General features: G+C 37.3%; 2 protein-coding genes across 2 annotated transcripts in view; both read right to left on the reverse strand.

Annotated features, from left to right (window-relative positions):
* atg7 (ATG7 autophagy related 7 homolog (S. cerevisiae)) overlaps nucleotides 1–17,276 on the reverse strand; it is an 87,298-nt gene extending 70,022 nt beyond the window's left edge. The window contains exons 1-13 of the mRNA XM_030133932.1: nucleotides 16,814–17,276; nucleotides 15,698–15,903; nucleotides 15,456–15,510; nucleotides 14,849–14,966; nucleotides 14,617–14,694; nucleotides 14,380–14,496; nucleotides 12,589–12,735; nucleotides 11,897–11,985; nucleotides 8,790–8,911; nucleotides 7,372–7,462; nucleotides 7,071–7,215; nucleotides 4,420–4,578; nucleotides 544–738 (exon numbers count right to left, since the gene is read on the reverse strand). Of these exons, the coding sequence (XP_029989792.1) occupies nucleotides 544–738; nucleotides 4,420–4,578; nucleotides 7,071–7,215; nucleotides 7,372–7,462; nucleotides 8,790–8,911; nucleotides 11,897–11,985; nucleotides 12,589–12,735; nucleotides 14,380–14,496; nucleotides 14,617–14,694; nucleotides 14,849–14,966; nucleotides 15,456–15,510; nucleotides 15,698–15,863 (1,482 nt within the window). The 5' untranslated portion in view covers nucleotides 15,864–15,903; nucleotides 16,814–17,276. The remainder of the gene's footprint in view (nucleotides 1–543; nucleotides 739–4,419; nucleotides 4,579–7,070; nucleotides 7,216–7,371; nucleotides 7,463–8,789; nucleotides 8,912–11,896; nucleotides 11,986–12,588; nucleotides 12,736–14,379; nucleotides 14,497–14,616; nucleotides 14,695–14,848; nucleotides 14,967–15,455; nucleotides 15,511–15,697; nucleotides 15,904–16,813) is intronic.
* A 1,068-nt stretch (nucleotides 17,277–18,344) lies between these two features.
* hrh1 (histamine receptor H1) lies at nucleotides 18,345–24,064 on the reverse strand. The gene is made up of 2 exons (XM_030133519.1): nucleotides 23,874–24,064; nucleotides 18,345–22,001 (listed from the first exon to the last, which is right to left on the reverse strand). The coding sequence occupies exon 2, from the start codon at nucleotides 21,780–21,782 to the stop codon at nucleotides 20,133–20,135; it is 1,650 nt and encodes a 549-aa protein (XP_029989379.1). The 5' UTR covers nucleotides 21,783–22,001; nucleotides 23,874–24,064; the 3' UTR covers nucleotides 18,345–20,132.
* Between the last annotated feature and the right edge of the window lie 758 nt (nucleotides 24,065–24,822).

The following is a 24,822-nucleotide window of genomic DNA, read 5'->3' on the forward strand; positions in this document are numbered from 1 at the left end:
TTGTAGGATGATCCAGGTCTGCAGTGATTAGATCCTACCAAAATGGGTCTAAGAAAAGACAAATCCATAGAATCTCCATGTTATAATGTCCAGGGCTTTAAAGATCTGCTGTTACTGCCTCAGTGCCAGATGCCCCAGCACATTTTCAGAGGTCTGGTGGGGTCTAGGCCTCGGGTCAGAGCTGTTATTGTCGACAAAAGGCGGACGTACACAATAATAGGAGGGTGGTAATAATGTGACATTCTCACACAAGCATGACTGGGTTGAAATGTGGTTTATTTTCGGTAGAATCTCTAGACCTGCAGTTGTGGAGATGTTCTGACCCAGTCATTTGGAGATCACAATTTGGTCCTGGTCAAAGTTCCTCAGATCCTTGCACTTTTCCATTTTGCTGCTTCCAACACATCAATTTCAGGGTCAAAAATATTCCCCTGTTTCCTAATACATCTCACCCCCTGAAAGGTGCCATTGTAACAAAATGATCCACCACTTTACTGTCAGTGGTCATAATGTTAATGCTGACTGCTGATTGGTTGTCCTTACCTTCCTCTTGCTGGCTGCTATCACTGTAGGCAGCCAGCGACTCTCCCTCGTGTCCATTAATAAGAAGACCACGTCATGTTCAGAAATGAGCTTCTCAAGCTGTTCGACATCCCTCTGAGCCTGAGAAAGTGTAGTCTGTGAGAAGTTTACTGGGTGACCTGGCATGGGGATGCTCATATTGTAACCCTCTGCATTCTGTTGGAGGAAGAAAAGTGACAAAAAGGAGAAAATATGAAGGGATTATTGATGAGATAAACATATACAGCTTATATTAAAGCTCAGTAAAACCATGTAATTTGCCAGTGAAAAGCCTATTTAAAGTTTTTGCATTTCCATTTTTCTTTTTTGCTTTCACTTTTTTTATATTACTGTACTTGCAAACATCAAATACTGCCACATTCAGCTATTTCCTAACATTGCAATTATAATTATAATGTTGAAGCAGATTAAAAAGTAAGCATGAAAAAGCTGAATGTGCTTCATTCGCACCATAAAGCCCGCAGGAGACACAAGTGTCAAAACAAAACATCGTGCACTTTTGTTTTCCCTGCCTCTAGATGACACACATCAGCACCTACATGTTCAGTGTGTGGGTGTGTGTGAAAACTTATTTAATGAAACAGTCTAACTGAATCATCACAGACACAAAAATTGCCACCGTTTTATTCACATTCACCGGTTCCTGTTGCTGAGAAGCTGTATCACCATAGCCACAAGATTGAAAAAATAACAAAAATAAGATTAAATACGTCTCTATGGTCTCTTTTGTGCTGATTATCTGACAGACTAGTCTAGACAAAAAAAAAAATGAGACAGAAGTAGAAGCATGGAACTAAACTGTGGAATGTGTACTCACATTAACACCACAGCTGATCTAAGGTCAGCATGGATTTGGGTTTGCTTTACAAATCAATAGTGAAAAAAAGAAAGCCTAAATGACTACGTTATGTGAAGTAATCAAATAAATAAAGATCATGAGGTAAAAGAAACAGGGTACAGCAGCGCCTCTCTGCATCCGATGACTTAATGTCTTTTTATTGTTCAGTGCCAATCTTGCATTATTATGATTATCTCCATGGATTGCAGATTAGACAATGTGGCAAACTGAAATGTCAAGAGCAATTTCATACCCAAGAGAAGGGCAGCAAAGGGCAAAGATGAGGTGTGAGATCTCAAAGAGAATAAATGCCGCTTTTACTGAATCAGTGGATCTTCTGTCAGCGCTCTCCACATCTCAAGAGTGGGAGCTGTTAACCAAGTCTTGAATTTGCATTTCACTTTGACGTAACTGTTGCTAAGTATTCATGGGGTAATTTCAGGCTGTGGAGATGATAATTGTATTCCAATTTCCACAATAAACATGATCAACATGCTGCCGTGATGCCTAAAATTCTTCTGGTTATGTAAAGTCCTTCCCTTAAAAAAATTATAAACAGTATTTCATGATGGCTTAACAACACCACTGTTGACATCTTCAACCAACTCCAATCTGTTGACAAAATCTAAAAAGAAAAGAGAAGTCGGTGCCAACTCTGTGAACTATCCTCCAAATGCCACTCACCAGTATTTGTCATCAAACAAAATGTGAAATCAACTTTTGACATTTTCAACACTGAACTTTTATAAACCAGGTTCATTCAGTTCCCTGTAAGTATACCGGTGGGGATATTTCTTCCTATCTTCCTATCTAGAATGGCACCTGCTGCAGCTCTGAGTGTGCAAACAAAGAGAGAGAAGAGAAGGAGGAACACATACACCCAGAAAACACCGGGGGGTGGGGGGGGGATACTGATGAGGCGGGTACAGAGTGGACAAACACAGACCTCTACACAGACACCAGTCTTATCACCTGCATGCCCAATCTTTACCTAATGTTGCTATTCTTACAACAGTGAGCACGAAAATGAAAAACGGAGAGAGAAAACAGTATTGAGTTCATGACATGAAGGGAAGAAAATTCATTTTTAAGTAAGTTGCAGTGCGTTGGAATAAATGCGTTTCAAAGTGATGTGACAGTCTGTGTCAGAAGTTAAAGAGGGTAGTTATAATCACATACATACCACGCTTTCAAAACACAGCATCCATGGAAAAAGGTAATGCCTGCCTTCTCACTCCAAACCATGAAATGTTTCAATCACACAAGGAAATTCATTGGGTCAGGATGCTCTGTACTCCCTCCACACTTTGTCCACTTTCAGGAACATCCAATTATCAAGTCCTGACTGGAAGGTTTGTGAGGTCAATAACTATAGGATGAGACTTTAGTCTCACTCTGTTCACAGTAAATTACATCACAGTCTATCAACCCATGTGTCATTGTGTGAGATATAATGACTGAGGGGAGACAGTAAGCTGTGGAAATGGAAGTTCTACGATCCCTGCTTTTCATTAGTCAAGTTAAAATGTCATAAAGTTCCAAGACACTCGCAAGTACAGATATTATGTAGAGTTTCCTGTTTGTCATTATTATTGATATTTACTAAATAAGACACTATCAGGTCATTATAGTTAACATTCTTCATGGTCTGAAACTCAGTAGGTTTCAATTTTTCTGGGTGCACAAAAGTACTGACATGGGAATCACAGACATAATATGATAAGAATATACAATAACAGTGGTATCACACCATGACTCACACAAGACAGTCAAATCTGATAAACCATGATGTTTGTCTAACTACGTAAAGAAGAAAAAAACTTAGTATTTGGTAATTATTCACTGCATTGTGACGTCATTTTCTGAGATGGAATGATGTGCAAAAAAAGTACAGAGACTTAGCCTGACGTCAACTTTCCTATCCATGACCATGTATGCCATGAATTTTTATTAAAATATTGATATTTGATGACAATAATGACAATGTGTTGCAAGGGGAAGTAAAACAATATTTTTCTGTATCAAAATATTGATAGAGCGATTATTCATTACATTCAATTATTATGAACCAGTCCTGCTAAGAATAAATACAAAAAGAAACAAACATAGAAATCTATGAAGTGGTATAATGTATTTCAACTTTGGCATGTAGAATATTAATGGTACAATAATTAGGCTCAAATTCATTCATTCATTCATTCTTTCTTTCTTTCACTGTGCCACCCATTGGTTCATATCACTCATAACAAAATAAGAAAACATGTTTTCAGGGTTTTTGAGAAATCACATATGAATTAAAAAAGTACTGGAATAGCAAAAAACACTAGTCAAGAAGGTACGACAACTGATAACCACATTAAAACAGGGATCAGTTATCAGAAAGATGACCTGATTTAAACCCATTATACTGGGAGATACAGTCAGGGAAAAAAATCATCAGAATTATTATTATTCATCATCTTTTAGAACTAAACACGCATGCATCAGCACTCAGGAAATATGTGTACTCATAAAGTGACTCACATCATGAATATGTATCCACAGTATGTGTTTTACAAGTAGCTTAGTTCGATGAGTGTCCTGTTTTCAACCAAAACAGAACCCTGCTGTTACTGTTCGGCTGCTTTTTATTTGGTAATTTGGTGAAACATCTCCCTCGAGAAACCACTTCAGAAATTAATTAAAAATGGGAATGAAACCCTCAGCATTAATATGCAAGTAACACAACTCTTCATTTTCTGCATGGTTTGGTCATTACAGCTCAGACACGACCAATCAAACAGGAATATGATTATAAACATCGCATGAATAAAACTCTAATTAATATAATGTCACCGCAGATAGTGTAGTGGTGACATTTTGTAAAACCTCTTAAATAAAGACATTAAAAAGACAGAAAAATCGAACTGGAAAAGAAATGTTTGTTATTTAGAAAACTAACATGTGCATAACAACATTCACTAGACCATGATGAGCTTTATTGGACTTTCAGTACTCACCACACCAGGAAAGATCTTAGTAAGTCTTTCAACAGCTGCCATGGCTTTGGATTTCCCTCCACCGAGGCAGTCTTCGAACTCATAGAGCGGCTGCCGAACTGGATTGGAGTATGAGATCTTTGCATTGTCCACAAATGTGATGTGTCTCACTCCCCATCCCTGAATGACAAGAAAGAAAAAGAAATGTCATTCTATATTTCCATTGTTTTGCTCAACAGGACTAATTATTTGTTACCATGACATTGGTTTTAACCACTACTTTGTAAGCAACCTCAGTGACAATAATTATGATTGTGAGGCTGCATTCCCAGTGTGTATTTCTAAAACTAATAATTCTGCAGTTCTACTTTGTAATAATTGATAGATCATTATGCGGGTATTACATCCTAAAGTTAATCCAGTTGTTATTCATTAAATCCCCCCTTGCTAACAGGAATCTATCTGCAATATTAATCACACTACACAAGAGGTATTTTTTTAAATTTTTCTAATGAACCACAGTGTCTGAAAAAGTGACCGCAGAACACTCACAGGGATTAAAAAAAGAAAGAACAGATATGCAAACAAATTATTATTATACGTAAATCACACCAACACCTACAAGGCAATATATTCCTATATTTAGACAGTAAAGCACCAAATCTGTAGAAAGACTAGCAGAGACCGAAGGTGTCCAAGGAGACAAAATTAAATAAAAGCACATAGTAGATCTATAAGTATGACTTTGTTCCATCTGTTCAGTAAAAGTGAAGCTTACAACCATGAAGCACTTAAAGGGGTTATATTTTGCTAAACCCACTTTTATTAGTCTTTGGTACATTTATTTGTGTATTTGGGGACCCGAATAGTTCAAAAAGTTTGAATTTGAACCCTCCAGGTGCTGCAAAGCTATCTTTATATTCATTTTGGCAAAAATCGAGAGGATTTCTACAACCCGTTTTAATTCCTGCTTAATTTGTTGCGTCTATAACTAGTTACGTCATGACATTTGCACATATAAAGTCAAGACTTCCGACAAACATTTCTCAGAGTACGACATAATTCGGTGGTTCCGAACCTTTTTTGGCTCGTGACCCTAATTTAACATGACAAATTTCTGGCGACCGCAGACAATTTTTTGCTAAAATTAATTTGTTTTTGATCATGTAATAGTTTGCTATACTATGTTTCCAAAAAAACGTTAATTTTAGACAACATTTAGTCTATATAATGTATATTATTGTGGACGGAGGCAGAAAAGCCAGGTGTAGATTACTGCACAAAGTGAAAATTTTATCTTCTTTGGTCAGGATATGTACAGTCAGTCCAGCTTATATTTACAAGGCTGACAATTAATACTGAACAAACAATAACTCAAACTATGAATTATGAAAGAGCTGCAGCATCTTAAACCGATCACAATGAACATTTGAAGGATAAACAGTACCACAGTGCTTCAGTTTCAGACTCACAGTTTGTCATGTCTTTTATGGATTGGGATTGTCTCTGTGAACTCACCATAGATTTTTTATTAGTAAGTTTTTATTTTTATTTTTATCAATTGCTAGAAATTTCAGGCGACCCCATTTAAATTCCAGGTGACCCCACGTGACCCCAAGGTTGAAAAACACTGCCATAATTGTTTGTAGGAAGCAGCAGTTGTGATAAAAACTGAAAATATGTCCAAACTTTGAACTGATTACCTAAAATGTTCAGTTGTTGACTGTATTAACAAGCACAAGTGGCTGAACGGGACAGAGCAGCATAGCCAATAACCTGGAGGGGGCGGGGTGTGAAGTGGATCATGTGCATTTAAAGGGCCAGCGCTCAAAACAACCATTCTGGTGTCATTACTCAGAAATAGGGTTGAAGATGGACCTGTGGAGTTGAATTAATGAAGAATTCAGACCCAAGCATAGCATTTACAGTTTAGGCAGACCACAGGGAAATGTTTTAAAATGCATAATTCCATAAAAAAAAAACTAAATATCACTCCTTCAAAACAACCAGCTTTATCAATTACAGGTTTTGTAAAAATCCTGTGTTAATGAGATTGAATCTCTTGCACTCTGCTATTTGAAAAATACATAGTTAGGGATCATGTGTTTTGAATTTGAGGAATTAGATTTTTTATTTGTTGGAACTTCTCATAATCATTATTGTTTGCTTTTTTTTTCATTGTATGTTTCCCAAACTCATCATTCAATCATTTTCTGAACCCGCCTTATCCTCACTAGGGTCACGGGGGTCGCTTGGAGCCTATCCCAGCTACACAGGGGTGAAGGCGGGGTACACCCTGGACAAGTCGCCAGTTCATCGCAGGCCTGACATATAGAGACAAACAATCACACCCACATTCACATCTATGGGCAATTTAGATTAACCAATTAACCTATCAATGCATGTGTTTGGATGGTAGGAGGAAGCCGGAGTACCTGGAGAGAACCCACGCAGACAGAGAACATGCAAACATGCAAACTCCACACAGAAAGGTCCCACCCCCATCGACTGGTGTTAGAATCAAACCCAGGACCTTCTTGTTGTGAGGCACGAGTGCTATCCACTGCACCACCATGTCACCTGTTTCCCAAACTAAATACATTAATTATAAAATCTGTTTAAGCCTAAAACACTCATATTAAAACAACATTAGACACCAAATCTGTCCTTACCATGAGAGTCCTTGCTACATTGCAGCCCAGGGTACCTGCACCCAGCAACAGACATTTTGTGTTGATCACTTTGTCCAGGTCCAGAGAAGGAACCAGTCTCCATCTCATCAGCTTCAGATTCAGGTCCACTGATGACTCTGCCAGCCTTAAGAGCACCATTTTTAAGATTCACATTCGACTCACACAGTCGGAATTTAACAAACTGCTTGTCCTTTCAGTCCTATTCTCCGCAGAGACAGGAGCTGAAGTATACTTTGGGTACATTTTTACACCTAAATAGATCTTGTCTTGAATGTTTTACCTTTTCGGGTCCATGCATTCACTGAGGTTGACCATCCTGGGTCCCATGGCCCCCTTCGGGTTCTTTTCCCAGCCTACACTCTTAGGACACGCTGTGAAAAACCCAGTGAATATAAATGAACATAAATGTCACTTTTACTGATGTTGAAGTTACACTTGGGCAATAGGGGTTTGAATTTATTCACCAAGGTTGTCATATCTTGCCACTTTGTCATCATTTCCATTTTTTACTCCAAGACAAACAGCCTTTATGGGAATTCTACAGGATGTATAAAACATTAGACAGGGGAAAGGGGGATTCTAGTTTATTTTATATTAAATAGACCCATAGTTTTATCTTTCTTGTTGTATCAAGAAATAATACTTAACCATTTGTTTTTGATTTTGCAATTACTTCCACAAAGAGAATTACATTTGATCCATTTGTCTGTCAGAAGGATTAGGCACAAACTGCATCACAGATTTTCAAGAGACTTGGTGGACGGGTAGACCACACACTCTTCTTCTTTTTCATTTTTTTTTTCAGTCAGTAATCTCACATTTAGTGGTAAAATTATTATCATCTAGTAAATCAGGTAAGTAAATGCTCCGTAGTGACGAGGTTAACTAACATATCTTAAAAATGAACACCGTCATACTTTTGCATTTTGATTTTCTCTCTCTTGCAGAGTTTTGAGGCTTCATTCTACTTCAGGGCTCTTAATTTTTATCTCTGTCGCTCAGCTGTGACTGCACATATGCTGCCATGTTTTGATATCTAAAATAAACTGTGGTAATTGCCCAGACTATCTAAAACAATTCGTGGGTTCAATGCAGAATAATAGAAAATTTAGACCAAAAATCCATATCAGTCAGCAGTCATTTCCCTCTCTTCTATGGTTCTCATCGATTCCACCTTCAATCAACACTGGCAAAGCCTCATGTATCTAAAAAGTTCATCTGAAGTAGATTGGATAATCTCTTTCAAAACAATGCCAAATTTGTTCATGCAAAACCAAACAGAAGAGGTGAATCAATTTCGGTTGCATAAATACATTCTCTGCGAGTTAATTAAAAAACAAGAGGTGCTGAAGTGTAGACGGAGGTAAACAAAGACTCATCATGTATTTTCACAAAAACCTTTGCGAATCACAAAGCTACCCCTGTTTCCTCCCGCCATTAATATTTAAATCACTTCCATCCCTCATTCACCTGATAAAGGAGTCAAGAAGGAGAAGTGTTTGGAGATTAGTGTGGCTTGAAAGGGAAGGAGGGAGTCTCAGAGGAAAGTAAAGCAGGACTGGGTTCATAGAAGGAACAGTAAACACATGCATGCTCAGAGGTTTGTACACATTCATATGAAATATTAATACACACGCAAACACACAGTGCCGCATTCACTGATAAAGCAGCAGAGCATGATTAAGGATGAGACTTTACCTGAGTTTGGAGCAAATGTAGGCAGTTTGACCTGAAAGATGACGCTGTGATGGATGGAGCGGCTTCCCTGCATTGTTCTGTCTCTGAAGCACAGCACCTCCACTGTATCCAGCTTAGACCCCCTGAAAAACACACACACACAATATAACATGTACAAGTCAAAACAATGAGGCAACAATAAGCTATAGATTATGCATTAGAGCTCATTATAGAGACACATGCCAGAATATAAAGAAAAACAACAAAAAGTGAACACTGAAATATCAAAAACAACATCCTCTCTCTTCCAGACACATAAGAAATAACACAAAATCCGAACACCCACGACCATACCATCAACACATATTCACACACACATTTCCCCTAATATGGTATTAAATAGCCACAGTGAGATTATACAATCAAACCTTTAGAGCAGCAACTGAATAAGCGAGACATTGCGGCTACACTGTAATACAATCTTCACTCATCTAAGCCAGTATCAACAGTTTATGTTTGACATTGAGACGAGGTGAAGTCGAGCAGAAGATTGATGAAGTTTGTACTGGATAAAAAGCTGCCTCTGAATGCAGAGCATGTAGGCTCGACACTCAGAAGGGATTTGCCGCTGATAAGCCAAGCTGGTATCATAGACCCTTTTGCTTAAAGTGGCCTGAATGGGAGTTACCTGTTTGTATGAAAAATAATTATGCAACAAAAAAAATTTCTGCAACAGCAAAGTAAAGTGCCAGGAAAAATGAAGGTCTCCAAGGGGAAAATGTCAGAAGAGTGATTGTTGGTTTAATCCTGAGACTTGGTTGTTTCTTTAATAAATTAACTCTGGTTGAAAGAGGCAGATTTTCAGACAATAAGTCAACATGTAGATGCTTCGCACTTCGTCCATCATAAATATAAAGTGACCTGTTTTACTTTCACATATGTCAATTAAACAGTCTGTTTTTTCGGCTGTATTTCCTCATAATGAAAACAGAACCGTATTTTGATTTCATCAGAGTTCAGTCAAAATCTGACACAAAAACATTCTGTGTTTATGCTCCGAAAGCACTTCCTGCTGCCTCGAGGTTTTCACCTGGATTATCTTCTTAGAATAATCTCAACAGTTTTGTTTAATTCATGATCTCCTTTAAACTTGTCAGAATATATTTGCATTTCTGTATTGTCTGTTGGCGTTTATGCTTGAACCGAGTTTGAAAAAAGTGACGTTCAAGTGTTTATGTGGGAAGAACTCTCATGAAAATAGCTTTGGATCTTTGTGTAAATATTTGAATATAGTCGGATCAGGATTCTTGGAATACATTTTGTGTAATAAATCTGAAAAAAAATACCCCAATTCCCTACTGGTAGGCTGAGATATTTTTTTCTGTAGTGTCAGTAAAATGTATTTCTTCACAAAACACACCAAGTTTAACAAACAACCACCATTTGTCACAAACACATTGAGTTACACATTTAGTAATTCTTCTTCTTAATACGATGTAGATCTGTTTAAAACAATAATTACATTTATAATTATAATAATCTTCACACAAAGATAAATCAAGAAAAATATAAAAAACATTTTTTTTCCCCATTTGTCAGGTTTTAGATAATAGCCTGTAGCAGGAACGCCTGTATAGTGAATATAAACATAACATCCCACATTATAGTAAATATGATAAAATACTTCTATTAGTAGTAGTAAATAAGATAGAGGTATTAAACAGCTACTGTAAGTATAATTACATGATTGCAAAGTCTGAAGACATGCCAAATAAACAACATTCAACGTGTGGGTTTTACTTTATAGCCTCTGTGCTGTCCACTGCTTGTGCGTCCTTACACAGCACACTGCAAAAATCAAAATCTTATCAAGTGTATTTTGCTCATTTCTAGTCAAATATCTCATCACACTTAAAGTAAGTCATAATTGCCTAAAGAAAAACTTTTCAGTGAGATATAAGAACTTATTTTTAGACAATAGATCTTGAAAATCTTATTTCAAGAAATCTTACCAAGATCATTTTCACTTGTTCCATTGGCAGATTTTCTTGCTTGAATTAAACAAAAAAAATCTTGAATTAAGCAAAAAAACAAAATTGCCAATGAAACAAGTGAAAATGATCTTGGTAAGATTTCTTAAAATAAGATTTTCAAGATCTATTGTCTAAAAATAAGTTCTTATATCTCACTGAAAGTTACTCTTCAGGTGATTATGACTTGTTTTAAGTGTGATGAGATATTTTGACTAGAAATGAGAAAAATACACTTGGTAAGATTTAGATTTTTGCAGTGCAGAGGTCATGTGTTATGCTGTCACAGATGGGCCACCGTAGTTCACCAAGAGCAACTGTCTGGTCCGTTTCACAAAAAAATGTGACAACGGGAGGAGGTCCAAGGATAAGGAGCACAGTGACCTAGTACTCGGATAATTCAGTTTGGTTTTCATTAGTACACACACACTACAGTTCAAGCTGGTGTAAATAGCCAACTAGTAATAAAACCATCACCCCATGGACAGGGAAGACTACATCACAAAAGACAATGTTTGTAAAAGTCTCTTATGTTTTACTTCCGTGACATTACACCAAAATGGTATTTTTATTTTAAGAAGAGTTACAGCTCTGTAAACATGTAAAGAAAATTTAACAGCTGCACCAGAAAAACAGAGCGATTAATCAACTTTATCTCATTTCCTTTTAAGTCGTATGAACCTATTGTGACTTAGGACCAATAAGCAATTCATTTTGACCCTGAGACGGACAAAACTTTATTTTTAGCGACCCGAACTTGTTCTATTCATAAAGTTGCACAAATATGCATAATGACAGCAGAGTTTGTGGCCTGCTCAGGAAATTCAGGAAATTAGTCATCAGATAATTTCATACCTTTCACTTTCTGGTTTAACGCTTGAAAAAAGTACCAGTGTAAAGTAAAAAAAAAAAACATCCATGCTGAAATTCACAAACATACTGTGAACATTTTTAAAGAAGCAAGAGTATGGACTGAGTAAATTGATTTCCACATCATCCCTCAGCATACACACACACGCACACACACACACACACACACACGCACACACACACACACACACACACACACACACACACACACACACTAAAGGAGTTTACCATCGGTATGCTAAGAGGATGAGTAGATTTCTCAGAGGCCAGCCAGGATGTTGGGAGAGAGTGCAGGGATCGTAGACACCCACAGTTACCTAGAGGATCCAAACAAGATGTGTTTACATGATAACAGCACCATGTGTATTAAATAGATTACAATGTGATAAAAGTACAACATGAAATACTATTAACGGACTATCATACGTACAAAATAATGTATATTAGAACAATAACCAAAGATAGATATACAGTCAGGGAAAAAAATTATTAGACCACCGTTGTTTTCTTCAATTTCTTGGTCAATTTAATGCCTGGTACAACTAAAGGTACATTTGTTTGAATAAATATTATGATAACAACAAAAATAGCTCATAACAGTTTAATTTAAGAGCTGATATCATGCCATTTTCCATGGTTTTCTTGATAATAACCAAAATCACTTCGGTTCTTACATCAGTATCTATGGCATTGTACTGACAAAAACAGTGCTTTTAGGCATTCCGTGTTTTCTTTTCTGTCTGTTTTAGTCACATGATACACACAGGAGTTAGTACTTGATTGCATGAGCATTGTTTTTGATGACTTTTGATGATCTAGTAATTTTTTCTGCGACTGCAGAATCAGTGAATAAGATGGAAATACTGTTTTCACTAATTTTATGACATATTCTTGCAAAAATGGAAAATACAAAGTAATACCTTCTTAGTATCAGTGAAGAAAGCCTCCCAGTCTCCTAGTGGAGCCATGCGAACAGTGTCATCTGTGTACTTCATTAGGAAGTAAGGAACTGCAGTGGTCCCTCTTTTGATACACAGGTCATCATAGGCCTCCTGTAGGGCTGCGATCTGACACAGAAATAATTAAAAGTCAAATACAATTATAGTGTGCTCTGTGCTCTGTATATTGACACTGTCCACCACTTCTACAGAGCTTTTAAAGGGCAGTTATAAATAATATAACATATCCATGTGATACTCGTCAAAACACAATAGGTTTACTTTAACATTTGTGCACTTCCTTTATTTTTTTTTGTGTTTTCATCGAGCAGAGCATGAGAAAAAACAAAACACAACACAAAGCTTTATGTAAGACACAAGGCAAGTCCCAAAATTATAAATGCGACACAATCATAAAAGCTACGCAAGATCTCATGACATTAACTGAGCCTGGAACAAAGAAAACAGCAATGATTGTATTAATAACAATATTATCCTGCCTCCAAAAAAAGAGAAAAGGACAGTGTTTTCTGTGTAAAAGTGTAAATGTGAAATCACATTCGAATTAAAGTCGTTTATAAAGAAGCTTCGTGGGGACCGTACCTTTTCTGTTGCTGCTCCAAAGCTGTGGAACCAGTTGCCTTTGGATGTTAGACAGGCTCAGTCTCTGCCTGTATTTAAATCATGTCTAAAAACACACTTTTTCTTGTTGGCTTTTAATCAATGAGTGACATGTTTTTTAGATTTCCTATGTTGTTTTTACCAGATTTGAATTTGTCCTTGTTTTTATGATGGTTGTAGTTTGTTGTTTTTAGCCCACTTTGCATCTTATGTTATCACTGTTTTACTGATTTATTCCTTTGTTTTATGATTCATTTATGGCACTTTGGCCAGCTGTAAGGTTTTTAAAGTGCTTTATAAATAAAGTTGGTATGGTATGGTATGGTATGGTATGGTATGGTATGGTATGGTATGGTATGGTATAAAAGGTTTGTAAACCTATAATGAAGAATTTATTCTCTAGTCCCTTTTTTCTAAATCTAAGTACTCCATTACTTCTGTCATCTAGTTTGTATTGTTTCTATATGCATATTGGGTAACCTTTATTATATTAGGATCAATAACACCAAAAAAGTAGTTGGCCAAATCAGTTCTACTAAGTATGTTATAAAGACTGAAAAATATTCTGCCAAAAAGTGCATAGTTTACAAGTGACATAAAATATATTTATGCACATTTAATCTAAACTGAGTAATTGTGTCTGTTAATGTTACACAATTTATCAATGTCTGGCTGCCAGATATGCCAGTTAGTGAAATCATAATGGCCTGATGCGAGCCTGATGACGAATTGCAGTGATTGAATTTGGGGAGGCTGGAATGACGTCTTACTTCTCATAAATTTTAGTTTGTCAAATCGTTGCTTAGCAGTAATAATTTATGTCAAAATAGAGACAAAGAGAGAGCCACTGAGAGAGAAATACAGACAAATAATCATTTCCTGATTTCACTGTGGCTTGCATAACCATCATGATACTGTGGGTTGTTTGACCTGAAGGCTATCTCCTTATCTACAACCATTATAGCACTTGGATAAATCAACTGTTTTGTGAAAGTGAAACATCTGGTTTAAAAAAGAAAATCAGGGGAGCTTGATACAGATAAGTATATATTCATTTTACAATAATTTAACACAAGAGAAAAAAAAGTTTGGTGTAATTTTAAGAGAAATCATTACTGATACCAAATGCTAAGTCGTCTATTAGAAGCTCACCTGTTTTGCTGAAAAAACTTGTTCAAGGACAGAAGGCTGCTGAACAATCTTAATCCCTTCTGAGAAGCAAAGAGCTGGGAAGCAGAACCAGTAATAGAAATGGTATTTCTTCAAATCCTGAATAAGACAGTCAAAAGAATAGAAAGAAAATGACAAAAAAAGAAGAAATAGGATTATTAATTCAAGTCAAAGTCATGAAACAAAATAACACATTGAAAATATACTGGTGATACACACAGCGAAGGTGAGCAGAATGAATCTGCACAGGATAGATGGGTCCTTTAGCGCAGTCCCAGACTCTATAGCATCCCATATCTGTTAATGAAAAACCAGGCAGTGAAAAGTTTGATTGAAGTTCATTCTGTAATTTAGCCTGTCAGTCGTATAACCCTTTACAAAGATTACCAACCGTTGTGTATATGCAAATATATGTATAGTGTGTAGGCAAATAGTGTGACATGTCTTTTACCTCCTTAGCTTCTTTCTCCAACAAAGCCTTCTTATCAGTTGCCTTAAAGGCATCTAGTGTGTTGGTGTTATACAGCGTTCCAATAGCTGGACAACAGCGTACAGGGGTGGGACCATCACTAGTAAAAACATTACATGTTTGTATTAAACTACAGGACATCACCAAAGACAAATAAGACAAAGGCAACTGACTCTTGTTTTTAATTCTAAATTGTATGCAATACACTTGATATTGAAGATTCAACAATGAAAACACTAATTGGGTAAAAAATATCCCTTTGGCCTATTTTTGCCAAAAATAAACCAATACACTTTAATGTAGGTTCACATTGAACTCTAGTTTGTTTTAATGAAACTGAAAATGCAAGTTTAGAGATATTTAAAAGTAGAAAAAAGGAAAAAAAAAGTTTCCATCACATCAATAAAGTTCTATTTTATTTTGTGGTGCACATCTTTTACTGCATTTGCAGCATCAAGTGTGTATTTGAAGACTCAGGTACCCTCCACCAGCCTTGCGAGTACTGTGCGGTTCTCAAAATGAAAAGGGACTCAGCTGGCCACAGAGGAGCTAAGGGTGAAAACAACTTTATTGTAGGTAGCATACTCACACATCAAATGCACTGAACTCCAAAGTCAGGCGAGTGGGTAGACCAACAGGGTCACCTATAGGACAAAAAATATTAAATGATAAGGATGGCTCAAAGTTTTAACAACAAACCATTGATGATCCCTATTTGCATGTGTATGATAGTGAAAAGTGAAACATTTACAGTCTATTAGATCAAGTCTACAGAAGAAAGAGCAGCTGAGATGTATCATTATACTGACACCATGAGCTCACACTCCTCACCATTGTAATAGTATCCTTTGATACATTTGGGACTCTCATCCAACCTGTAATCATTTAGTTTCTTCTGAGTAAGTTGGTGCCAAAAGCCTGCCTCCAGAGCGCTGCTGAAGGGAGCAAACTGCAACTTGAGATCTGAAGACCCTGCTTCACTGGTGCCAGATGCCATTGTGACTTCACAAACAGATAGCACAGCCAAGTTACACAGGCTGAAAAATAAAAGAACCATTAGCTTCAAACACATCAAAACCACTATTATCATTAAAGATTAAAGTAACGTAAATAATTTGTCACTGACAAACATGGAACACATGTAATTAACCCTATCAAGTAGAGGAAAATATTTATGTAGCTACTCCTTCCACCACAGCACTAAATTAAAGACGTAACTGTCATAAATCAACCATCTTTGCAATGACATGAAACAGTTTTTATAATCATTTCCAAAGGCAACATTGCACACATCAGTCTAACTTTACTGGCACAGTCATAGAGCGTGGATATCATTACAGTCGTGTTGTATGAATGTTTTAGTCAGTCATTACTTAAACAAGTGTGCCATTTTTTGTAGTTAAGATATTTTCAGACAACACAAGATTGTGGAATATTGGATACATTTGTGGCTTTTGTTCTGTCTTGTACTGACACCATACATCAGTTGTTAAATGAGTAAATCTCAACAGTGGTGATTAGTAGTCAAAGCAATGACTCATTTATTGGTATTGTTGTCAATGGCCCAACTGCTGTGCTACCTGATCACATGTTACAGATATGACAGCATTATTATGACCACTGTCTTAAGCAGCAGAGGGCAATTCGTCTGGGGCAAAATTTAAGCGATTAAGAATAATCACAGTAAGTACATTCACGTTTAATGTAAATCATTTTCGGATTAATTGGACCCTGTTACTGTGCAGTAACACACAGTTACACAGACACTAGTAGTGTCAGTGACAGCTTGGACTGTTTCAACTCCTCTACGTCTATTCGAACGTCCATTAACTCAAAAGAAACAAGTCACACATAACTGTAGTCTCCATATGATTAAAATAAGTTAAAACAAACCAACATAAACCTGGTTTAAACTGTGACAAGCTAAAATTGAGCTCTTTTACTTACCAGAAATCCTTACTTCCTGGTCGAGGTGATCATGTGATCGTCGGACTTGTCAATAAAGCAATGCAGTATGGGTAAATAGCCGGTCAGATTAGCTTAGCCGCTACACAACGTATCACGGTGCAAGTACCATTGCGTAAAATATAAAGAACCAGAACAAAAAGAGGAAAATGCACACAATGAAGCAGGAGAAAACTGATAAAAATCTGTATGCGCCGTTCCTTTTCATCTCGTAGTGAACAGTCGGATATGGAGCTTCCTGACTAGTTCAGGTGCTGCAAAAAAAACGAAAAGTAACAAAGGTCCGTTGGTGCACATATATTCACAGATGTATCTCGAACTGCCAGCTTCAGTACATTAAATCACCGACGGAACAAAAGTACCCAATCTCGATGCCTGAGGAAATTGGCTACATGGAGCTAATTTCCATGTCATTAGAAGTCCAGGGATTGACTTCATATGGATCCGACTGTAATGTAATGAGTTAGGGACGGTCCTCAAAACAATACTGACGAAAAACGCACACAAGTGAGGTCAAATAATACGTCCTTGTAGTTGCTTAAATTTGTCTGTATATATATATATATATATATATATATATATATATATATATATATATATATATATATATATAACGGACTAAAGTTGAATAAAACTATAGCTTTTTCAGAGGAATACAAAGTTATTACTGTTACTATTACTATTACATCTGCTTGTGTGTCATGGGAATGATTGTACACCTCATTGTTCTAAATAGAACAGCTGCACATTTACTAGTTCTCACAAACTTGTCTGGTTTATTTTGAGTCCTGCACAACTCTGTGGTTGAATGAAACAAAGCAACAAATGAGACGCTAACCTGTATGCAGGTGTACACTGTGATCCCTGGGTCAAATAAGGCTACTTGTTCTACATTGAGATGCATGAGTGAGAGACAGTCAGGCAACAACTGCCCTCTTTATTAATAGCCAGTAGCTACAAGCTACTCTTTTGTTGTTTGTTTGTTTTTTTGTTTATTAGAGCAAAAAATATGACATTATTTTTAACATTAAATTGAAACACAAATAAGCTATGCGTCATTTGAAAGTTATATCCTTTACACTGCATGGCTCAGGTGTGAACATGTTCTATTTCCAAACACAACTGCCACTCTTACTTTTTATGTAGTGGTTCCATAGTGGATTTTAGTGATTTATGTGTGTGCCCTGCACTGTATTGAGAGACCAGAAATATGGATAAATGTATTATTGGCATAAAAGGAGGATTAGACTTTTTATGTGCAGTGTTTGATTAAATATATTTATATGCCTTGGAGTAAGTGGTGGGGTCAGTGGCATATTCTGTAGTGCTTTGAACAGCAAGAATGATTAGAACACTATTAATTAGTAATTGGCTTTTGACAGCACCAGCGCAGTGCTAAAACAAGGTGTGAGTAAGCCTTGTTATATGAGACTACTAGACCACTTGACCAACACCTTTCCATGTGGGTTAGAGATGTGTAAAGTAAAATAACTCAGGATAACAGGAATAAGAAACAAGACCACACAGCATGAGTTTAATAGAGAATGGAAATCCTTGCTCAAATGACCATCTACAACACATAATTTACACTAATATGCAGTCAAGATTTACAAGAAAAAAAAAAAGTCTATACTTCTAAGATATAAAAATTTCTCCCGGAACTGGCTGCATTTTGTTAATATAAGCAAGATGCTCCCACTACAATCGAACACTTCATCATCACCCCACTTAGTGTGACTCCCACTCTTTGATTTTTTAGTTTGAATTTGCTTAGTAGTGACTCACAACCCATTAGTGTTCACAGTACACAGGAAACAGTCGTCACAATGGAGTTCAGCATGTCAGTTAAAAGTATTACAGCCCTGTTCCTAACATTGTCAATGACATAGTAGAAAACTCACTCTTTTGTTGATGAATGACATACAATGAAACATAATGTAGTAAACATGACAGGATTTGAACACATCTGTAATTTATTCCAAGAGTGTTGTGAATGTTTCTTATAAAAACACTTAGTACTGTTTAGTGCCACAACATTGCAGACCTGAAGAGGCATGATTGTGATGGTTTGTCTCTAGAGGCTCATGGATGCACTTAAGAAATATTAAATCAATACAAACTCAATACATTAGTCTCATCTTTTCAACTGTATTACAGAATAATATCTGTTCCTCTTTGGCTAAGGGCATGAAAAGAGGTGCTGAATCACGCCATGAAATAGATCAGTGTACAAAGCTTAGCAATTATGAGACAAAATATGTGGCTCATACACATTTTCATTATATGGCTCATATAAACGCATACGTACAATATGTATATTCCTATCTTCTTCAAATTACAATTTTGTTGATACACTCCCCAATTCATGACAGTAAAAGAGAAAAAAAGCACAGAAATGTAACACCAGATTTCAATACATCGTTCAAGCAATTGCAGTTTTGTGTTAAAAACTACATTAAATAAAACTTACAAGCTGAAATTCTCTAAAATGATGAGTGATATAAATTAAACACCCCAAAATAGCCCCCTCGAGCGTATAAGACATTAGCAAGGATTTATGCTTCATCTTATCTGACTTTAAAAAGGACAACTAATGTCCCGTGTCCTGTTTTAATGATGGGAAAACAATGTGACAAAAATACTTGACCACATGCGTTTTAGCAGAAATTTGTTGCAGTGCTTATGAAGGTGTAAATATTTTGTATCAGTACATTGATGTGTCATGTTACATCTTTTACATCTTTGTACAGTGAGAGTGAGGAAAAACCCTACTTTGCCTGTCTGTTAAAACACTCATAACAACAACTAGTAAGTGCTACCGTCCCTGTTCCAAGGGTGAGAGATCACATTCCTTTGAGGTTAAAGGTTTCTGAATGAAGTTACACTTTTTTTTATCATTAGCTTAATATCGACAAAATAAATAATATTGGGATCAGACAGTAACCTCAACTGTTCATAGTCGTCTGAATCAAAGTGCAGTGAGTTACAAAAATAGGATCTCAAACAAAAACCGATGGCTCTTTAAGCACAATTATACTGTTATTTACATTTTCTTTGTCTATGAGAATGTCACTGATTCATGTGTTCATTGTTCTTTTTGTGTCACACACTCCTTCACACTTGAGGTCAATACCGCATTGTGTAGACGTTATTTTCTGGACATTGAAGTTCATGTGTGAAAAGGGCTTCAGACTGCTGTCTTCCCCTCATCGGTCAACAATAGCAGCATTTATACACTTTTGCACTTTTGACTTTGTTCTTCTTGCTAGCCCCCCCCCCCCCCCCCCCCCCCCCCCGACTCTCACAAACGAATGTTCAGAATATTTTTGAAGACCCGCTTAAAATTCCCATTGCAAAGTGGGTATATGAAGGGGTTTAGAGTGGAGTTCATGTAACCTAGCCATATAGTGAACATGTGAAGGTCATGGCGCACACACTCTTTGCAGAACGCCATGACCATGAAGGCTATGAAGTACGGGATCCAACACAGCAGGAAAGCAGCGATGATGAAGCCCAGCTGCTTGGCCGCCTTGTGCTCTTTATGGATCCTCAGGCTTTGGATGCGTTGGCGTGACTGGTCAACAAACTTTTGCCATGTCTTTCTCAGAGTCACTGTATTATCTGGGTCTATTTTGGCATCTTGAATACCTTCTTCAGTCCATGAAAGGGGGGGACTGGCTTCATAATTGTATATAGGAGATGTATATTTCTGCAGATCCGATATCTGATTAATATCACAAACGCCACTGACTGAGTTTGGTACAGTGACGTGACATTCATTTACAGATGCCTGTAGTTTGTTCTCATTAGTCTCCTCTGAACATATTACGTCCCGCGGCGCTGAGGGCTGTCTCAGGGGATTCTCCGTGTCCGACTGCTTCTCCTCAGGTGACATGGATCCCCTTTTGACCTTGCGTGCCATTCTGAGTCGTTTTGTTGTCATGGCAAGCAAACACGTCTGCTGGCACTTGGCTCCAATTTTTCTTTGAGATCTGTACGGAGCCACTTTGGTTCTGTCGCTGTCCTCAAAGGAATATGTTTGATCTAAAGTGTTGTTGTCTAGCAGTCGTTGTTTTTTGGAGTGTTTCTTTGAAATATCACACTCCTTTTTGGGCGATTTAGAAGGACTTTTCTCTGGTGTTTGAGCATGTGGTCCGTTCTCATTCTCAAATGAATCTGTCGGATGAATGATTCTCTCTCTGTCCCGGAGATGCTGCCTCACTGCAAAGTAGATATGTGTATAAAACCACAGCATCAAAACTGAAGGAACGTAGAAGTTAAAGACTGCTGTAATAACCTTAAACCATGTGACGAAGCGAAAATCTGTGTCACACTTATTCTCCTCTTCTGGTTTCAGGTCTACATGTGTGAAAGACCTCCATCCTAAAATAGGAATAATCCACATCATTGATAACAGCCATGCTCCAGCAATCATCACACTGGCTTTCCCCCTTGTTCTATATTTTAGGTACTTCAGTGGCTGTCTGACAGATCTGTAGCGATCCAAACACAGGATAAACAGACTGAAAATGGATGCAGTACTAGCAACATAGTCCATAATTAACCAAAACTGGCAAACCGCCCGACCAAGCTTCCATTCATCCTCCAACAAATACACCAGGTTTAGAGGCATGACGGTGGTTCCAACTATCAGATCTGCCAGAGACAGACTCACAATGTAGAGGTTCCCAACGGTATGGAGGGTCTTCTCCCTCTTTACTGCATACAGAACAAGCAGATTCATTATGACTGTGAGGAGAGAAAGAAGTCCCAGAACAACTCCCAGCAGAGCATTATGGAACTTGTCATGCAGAGACAGGGTGTGATTGCCCCTCAGTGAGTTAGCATCCAGGTGGGCAGTCCAGCTGTAGTTGGTGTTATTGACGTAGCTGCTGCTGCTGCTGCTGAAGTGGACAGGCTCTGTGGAAGGTGACAGACCAGCTTCCATCATAATAGGTGAGATGGTCACCTCTAGATCCTGTCACATCTTGAAAAAACCTGCTATACTGTTGCCTTTAACATTATATGGACCAGAAAGTTCTAATCAGCCTCATTAGTTCATTCTGACATTGACCTTCCAGTCAAAAAGATGAATCCTTTAAATACTGGAGATGTCTTCATCAGTTTTGCCTTATAGTCCATTTATTTTATACAGTCAAACTGATGACACCTGGAAAACATAAACATTAAAGGTTAGACTACTGTAAAAAAAACAAAAAAAAACAAACAAAAAAAAACACTAAAATGAGTCCTACAGGGTTAATATACGAGCATATTTAAGAGAAAAACAACCAGATTTAGCAATGTTTCGACAGATAACACTTGCTGTGATCTTTTTATTTGATTTGTTTAGATAAATGGTAATAATAGGCAAAAAATTTTCCCTGTATTTCTCACACTTTCCTCCTTTCACTGTCCAGCTGGCTTTCTTTAACACTTGCACAGTGGCGGGTGGCAAATCCCATCAATGACACAGCAGTAGACAAACTGTGTGACAGAAGGAAAGGATGCAATAATATGCAGTCTGACCCATATGATAGAATCTATGCCATCGCATTTAAGCAATCCTATATTGTACCCTGTCTGATAATATGTATTACTCATACATGTTATAAAAATACTGAAGAAATGCATATAATCTATACTGATAGGGCAATTGATTTTTAAGGGAGTAGATAGAAATAACCCCGTTGTCATGGAGGCAGGTGGGAGTCACTTTACATAGCTAGTGAATACATGTCTCTCCGTGATTAGTCTGTTATCGACATACGTCATTTGGCTGTTTGAGGACTCGCAGATTCACTTTTTTCTTTGACTTTTTTTTTTTTTTAAAGTCAGTAATGCTATGATATTTTGCAGGTCAAATTCATTATGTGTGTTTTTGCGTCTGTGTATCTTTGTGGCTGCTTACTCACAGATGACACATACCAGGGGAGGAGGAGAAGGAGGAGAAACCCACCAAGTTCATCAGTGTTTAGTTGGAAAAAAAAAAACAAAAAACAAAAACATTTAATTTTCAGAGGTGTTTAGCAAAACGTCCTCTTAAAATGAATCATTCCTAGTGTCGATGCCAATGTGGTCTTCCTTTCAAGAGAGGGCACGAAAAGGAGAGTACAAAATGCCTTTGCTTTTGGCACCCTCATGTTTACTTCTCCTGTTTTCATCAGTTATGGCAATACGAGGAGCGTTTCATATGATGGCTTGAGTCTCTATAAAGCGAAGATGACTTACACTGAAATAAATCAAACATGGACCTTGACATGGAAGATAAGACACCCATAAAAGAGGAGATTAGATATAAAGTGGAGCATGCATCACATTATTTTGGCAATGCAAACCCACTCTCTCAGGTGCAGGACAAATGACAACATTTTTACATACAACCAACTCCTCTATAAAGTATTTATTCCCCCCATAGATTTCAAGCTATATTCATTCACAGACACAATATTTATAAATTTGCTTCCATAGATATCTCTGGCTGTGAATGTGAGATGAAATGTGTGACTATAAATATTTTCATAGTTCTGTTTAGAGCTCCCTTAGCAACACAAATATTTAGTACAGTTATTACTCACATAATTCCCTAAAAGAATAACAACAGATAAAGGTGGAAAATGTCAGAAAAACGCAGAGCTGCGTCAGTGCACTCAAACAGAGCACTTGTTACGCACAAACAGGATATTCATCCCAGTCAATATGATTATGTGTAATGGTCACTGCCTGTGTGATTTCATTACAAAACAGCCAGAACGCAAATCGTGCTATCTTTTGCCCTGATGGGACCTGATGGAGGCTATCTATCATAATGAATAATGGCTCTCATGTGAAATACTACAAGTCGGTGCGCACAGAACCACCTGTTGAGCCGCTGGAGGATTACGCATTGAAACTTTTAGGCTTTTAGTAACAACAAACGGCAATCACATCAACATATTTAGTCTAAAACCTGTAAGTTTGATTGACTTTTATCAGCTGACACTCAAAGTTGAATAATTGAACAGTTTATCTGATTATTTATAGTAGATATTTTCACGCTTACCTGCGATGAGCGCGGATTTGTGAGAGTTTATTCCAGCCTGTATTCCAAGTGAAAATCAGAAAAGGAGTGAAGGACAGAGGTCGGAATTACAAAGAAAAGTCTACCTCCCTCTCTCTCTCTCTTTCTCTCTCTCTCTCTCTCTCTCTCTCTCTCTCTCTCTCTCTCTCTCTCCAGCTCTGTCACAGCCCTCCCTGCCCCCTTTCCTGCGCTCCAGACTTTGACATTCTTATGATATCCCGCAGATTCGCTGCATCCACATGTAAAATGGTTAAAGGACTAGGTTTTCACCTGGCTAAATGGCGCACTGAGAAACGCAGTGCCGTGATGCAATGGTGATTATGAGCAGAGCACTTGACTTCCGTCATGAAAATCAGGACGCAAAAAAAAAGAAAAAAAAGAAAAAAAAAAGAGGTCTGTAATACAAAGTGAGAACCGGGTGGGAATTCATAATGTAGAAATGCAGATTCCTTTCACGTCTCTATTCTTTAATTTATACTTAAAGCTGAATCATAGAGGAAATTCCATGTCCTTATGAAATGTGGTGGCTATAGGGGAAGCAGTAGCAGCCATGACTCATCAGATAGTAATCCACAAACTGGAATGAGGAGTCTCAGTTACATCTGTGGTTTTAAGGGTCTGGGGTGCTCAGCTGGAGTCAGAGTTAAATGCAAATTAGGCCTATTTAATTTGATTAATCACTTTAGGAATCTATTAGTACAGGGGTGTCAAACTCATTTTGGTTCAGGGGCCAGATTTAGCCCAATTTAATCTGAAGCGGGCCAGACCAGTAAAATAATGACTTAATAACCTACAAATATTGACAAATCCAAGTTTTTTTTTTTTGCTTTAGTACACCCCCCCCCCCCCCCCAGTTAAATTATGACAATATTTACATTTTACAAAAAAGATGTGAATAACCTGAAAAAACAGAAATTTCATTAGAAAAAAA

This window comes from Sphaeramia orbicularis, chromosome 5, assembly GCF_902148855.1.
Source record: "Sphaeramia orbicularis chromosome 5, fSphaOr1.1, whole genome shotgun sequence".
NCBI lineage: Eukaryota > Metazoa > Chordata > Actinopteri > Kurtiformes > Apogonidae > Sphaeramia > Sphaeramia orbicularis.

Coding starts and splice junctions, on each gene's coding strand:
- hrh1 (XM_030133519.1), bottom strand. CDS start 21,782: ATGATGGAAGCTGGTCTGTCACCTTCCACAGAGCCTGTCCACTTCAGC.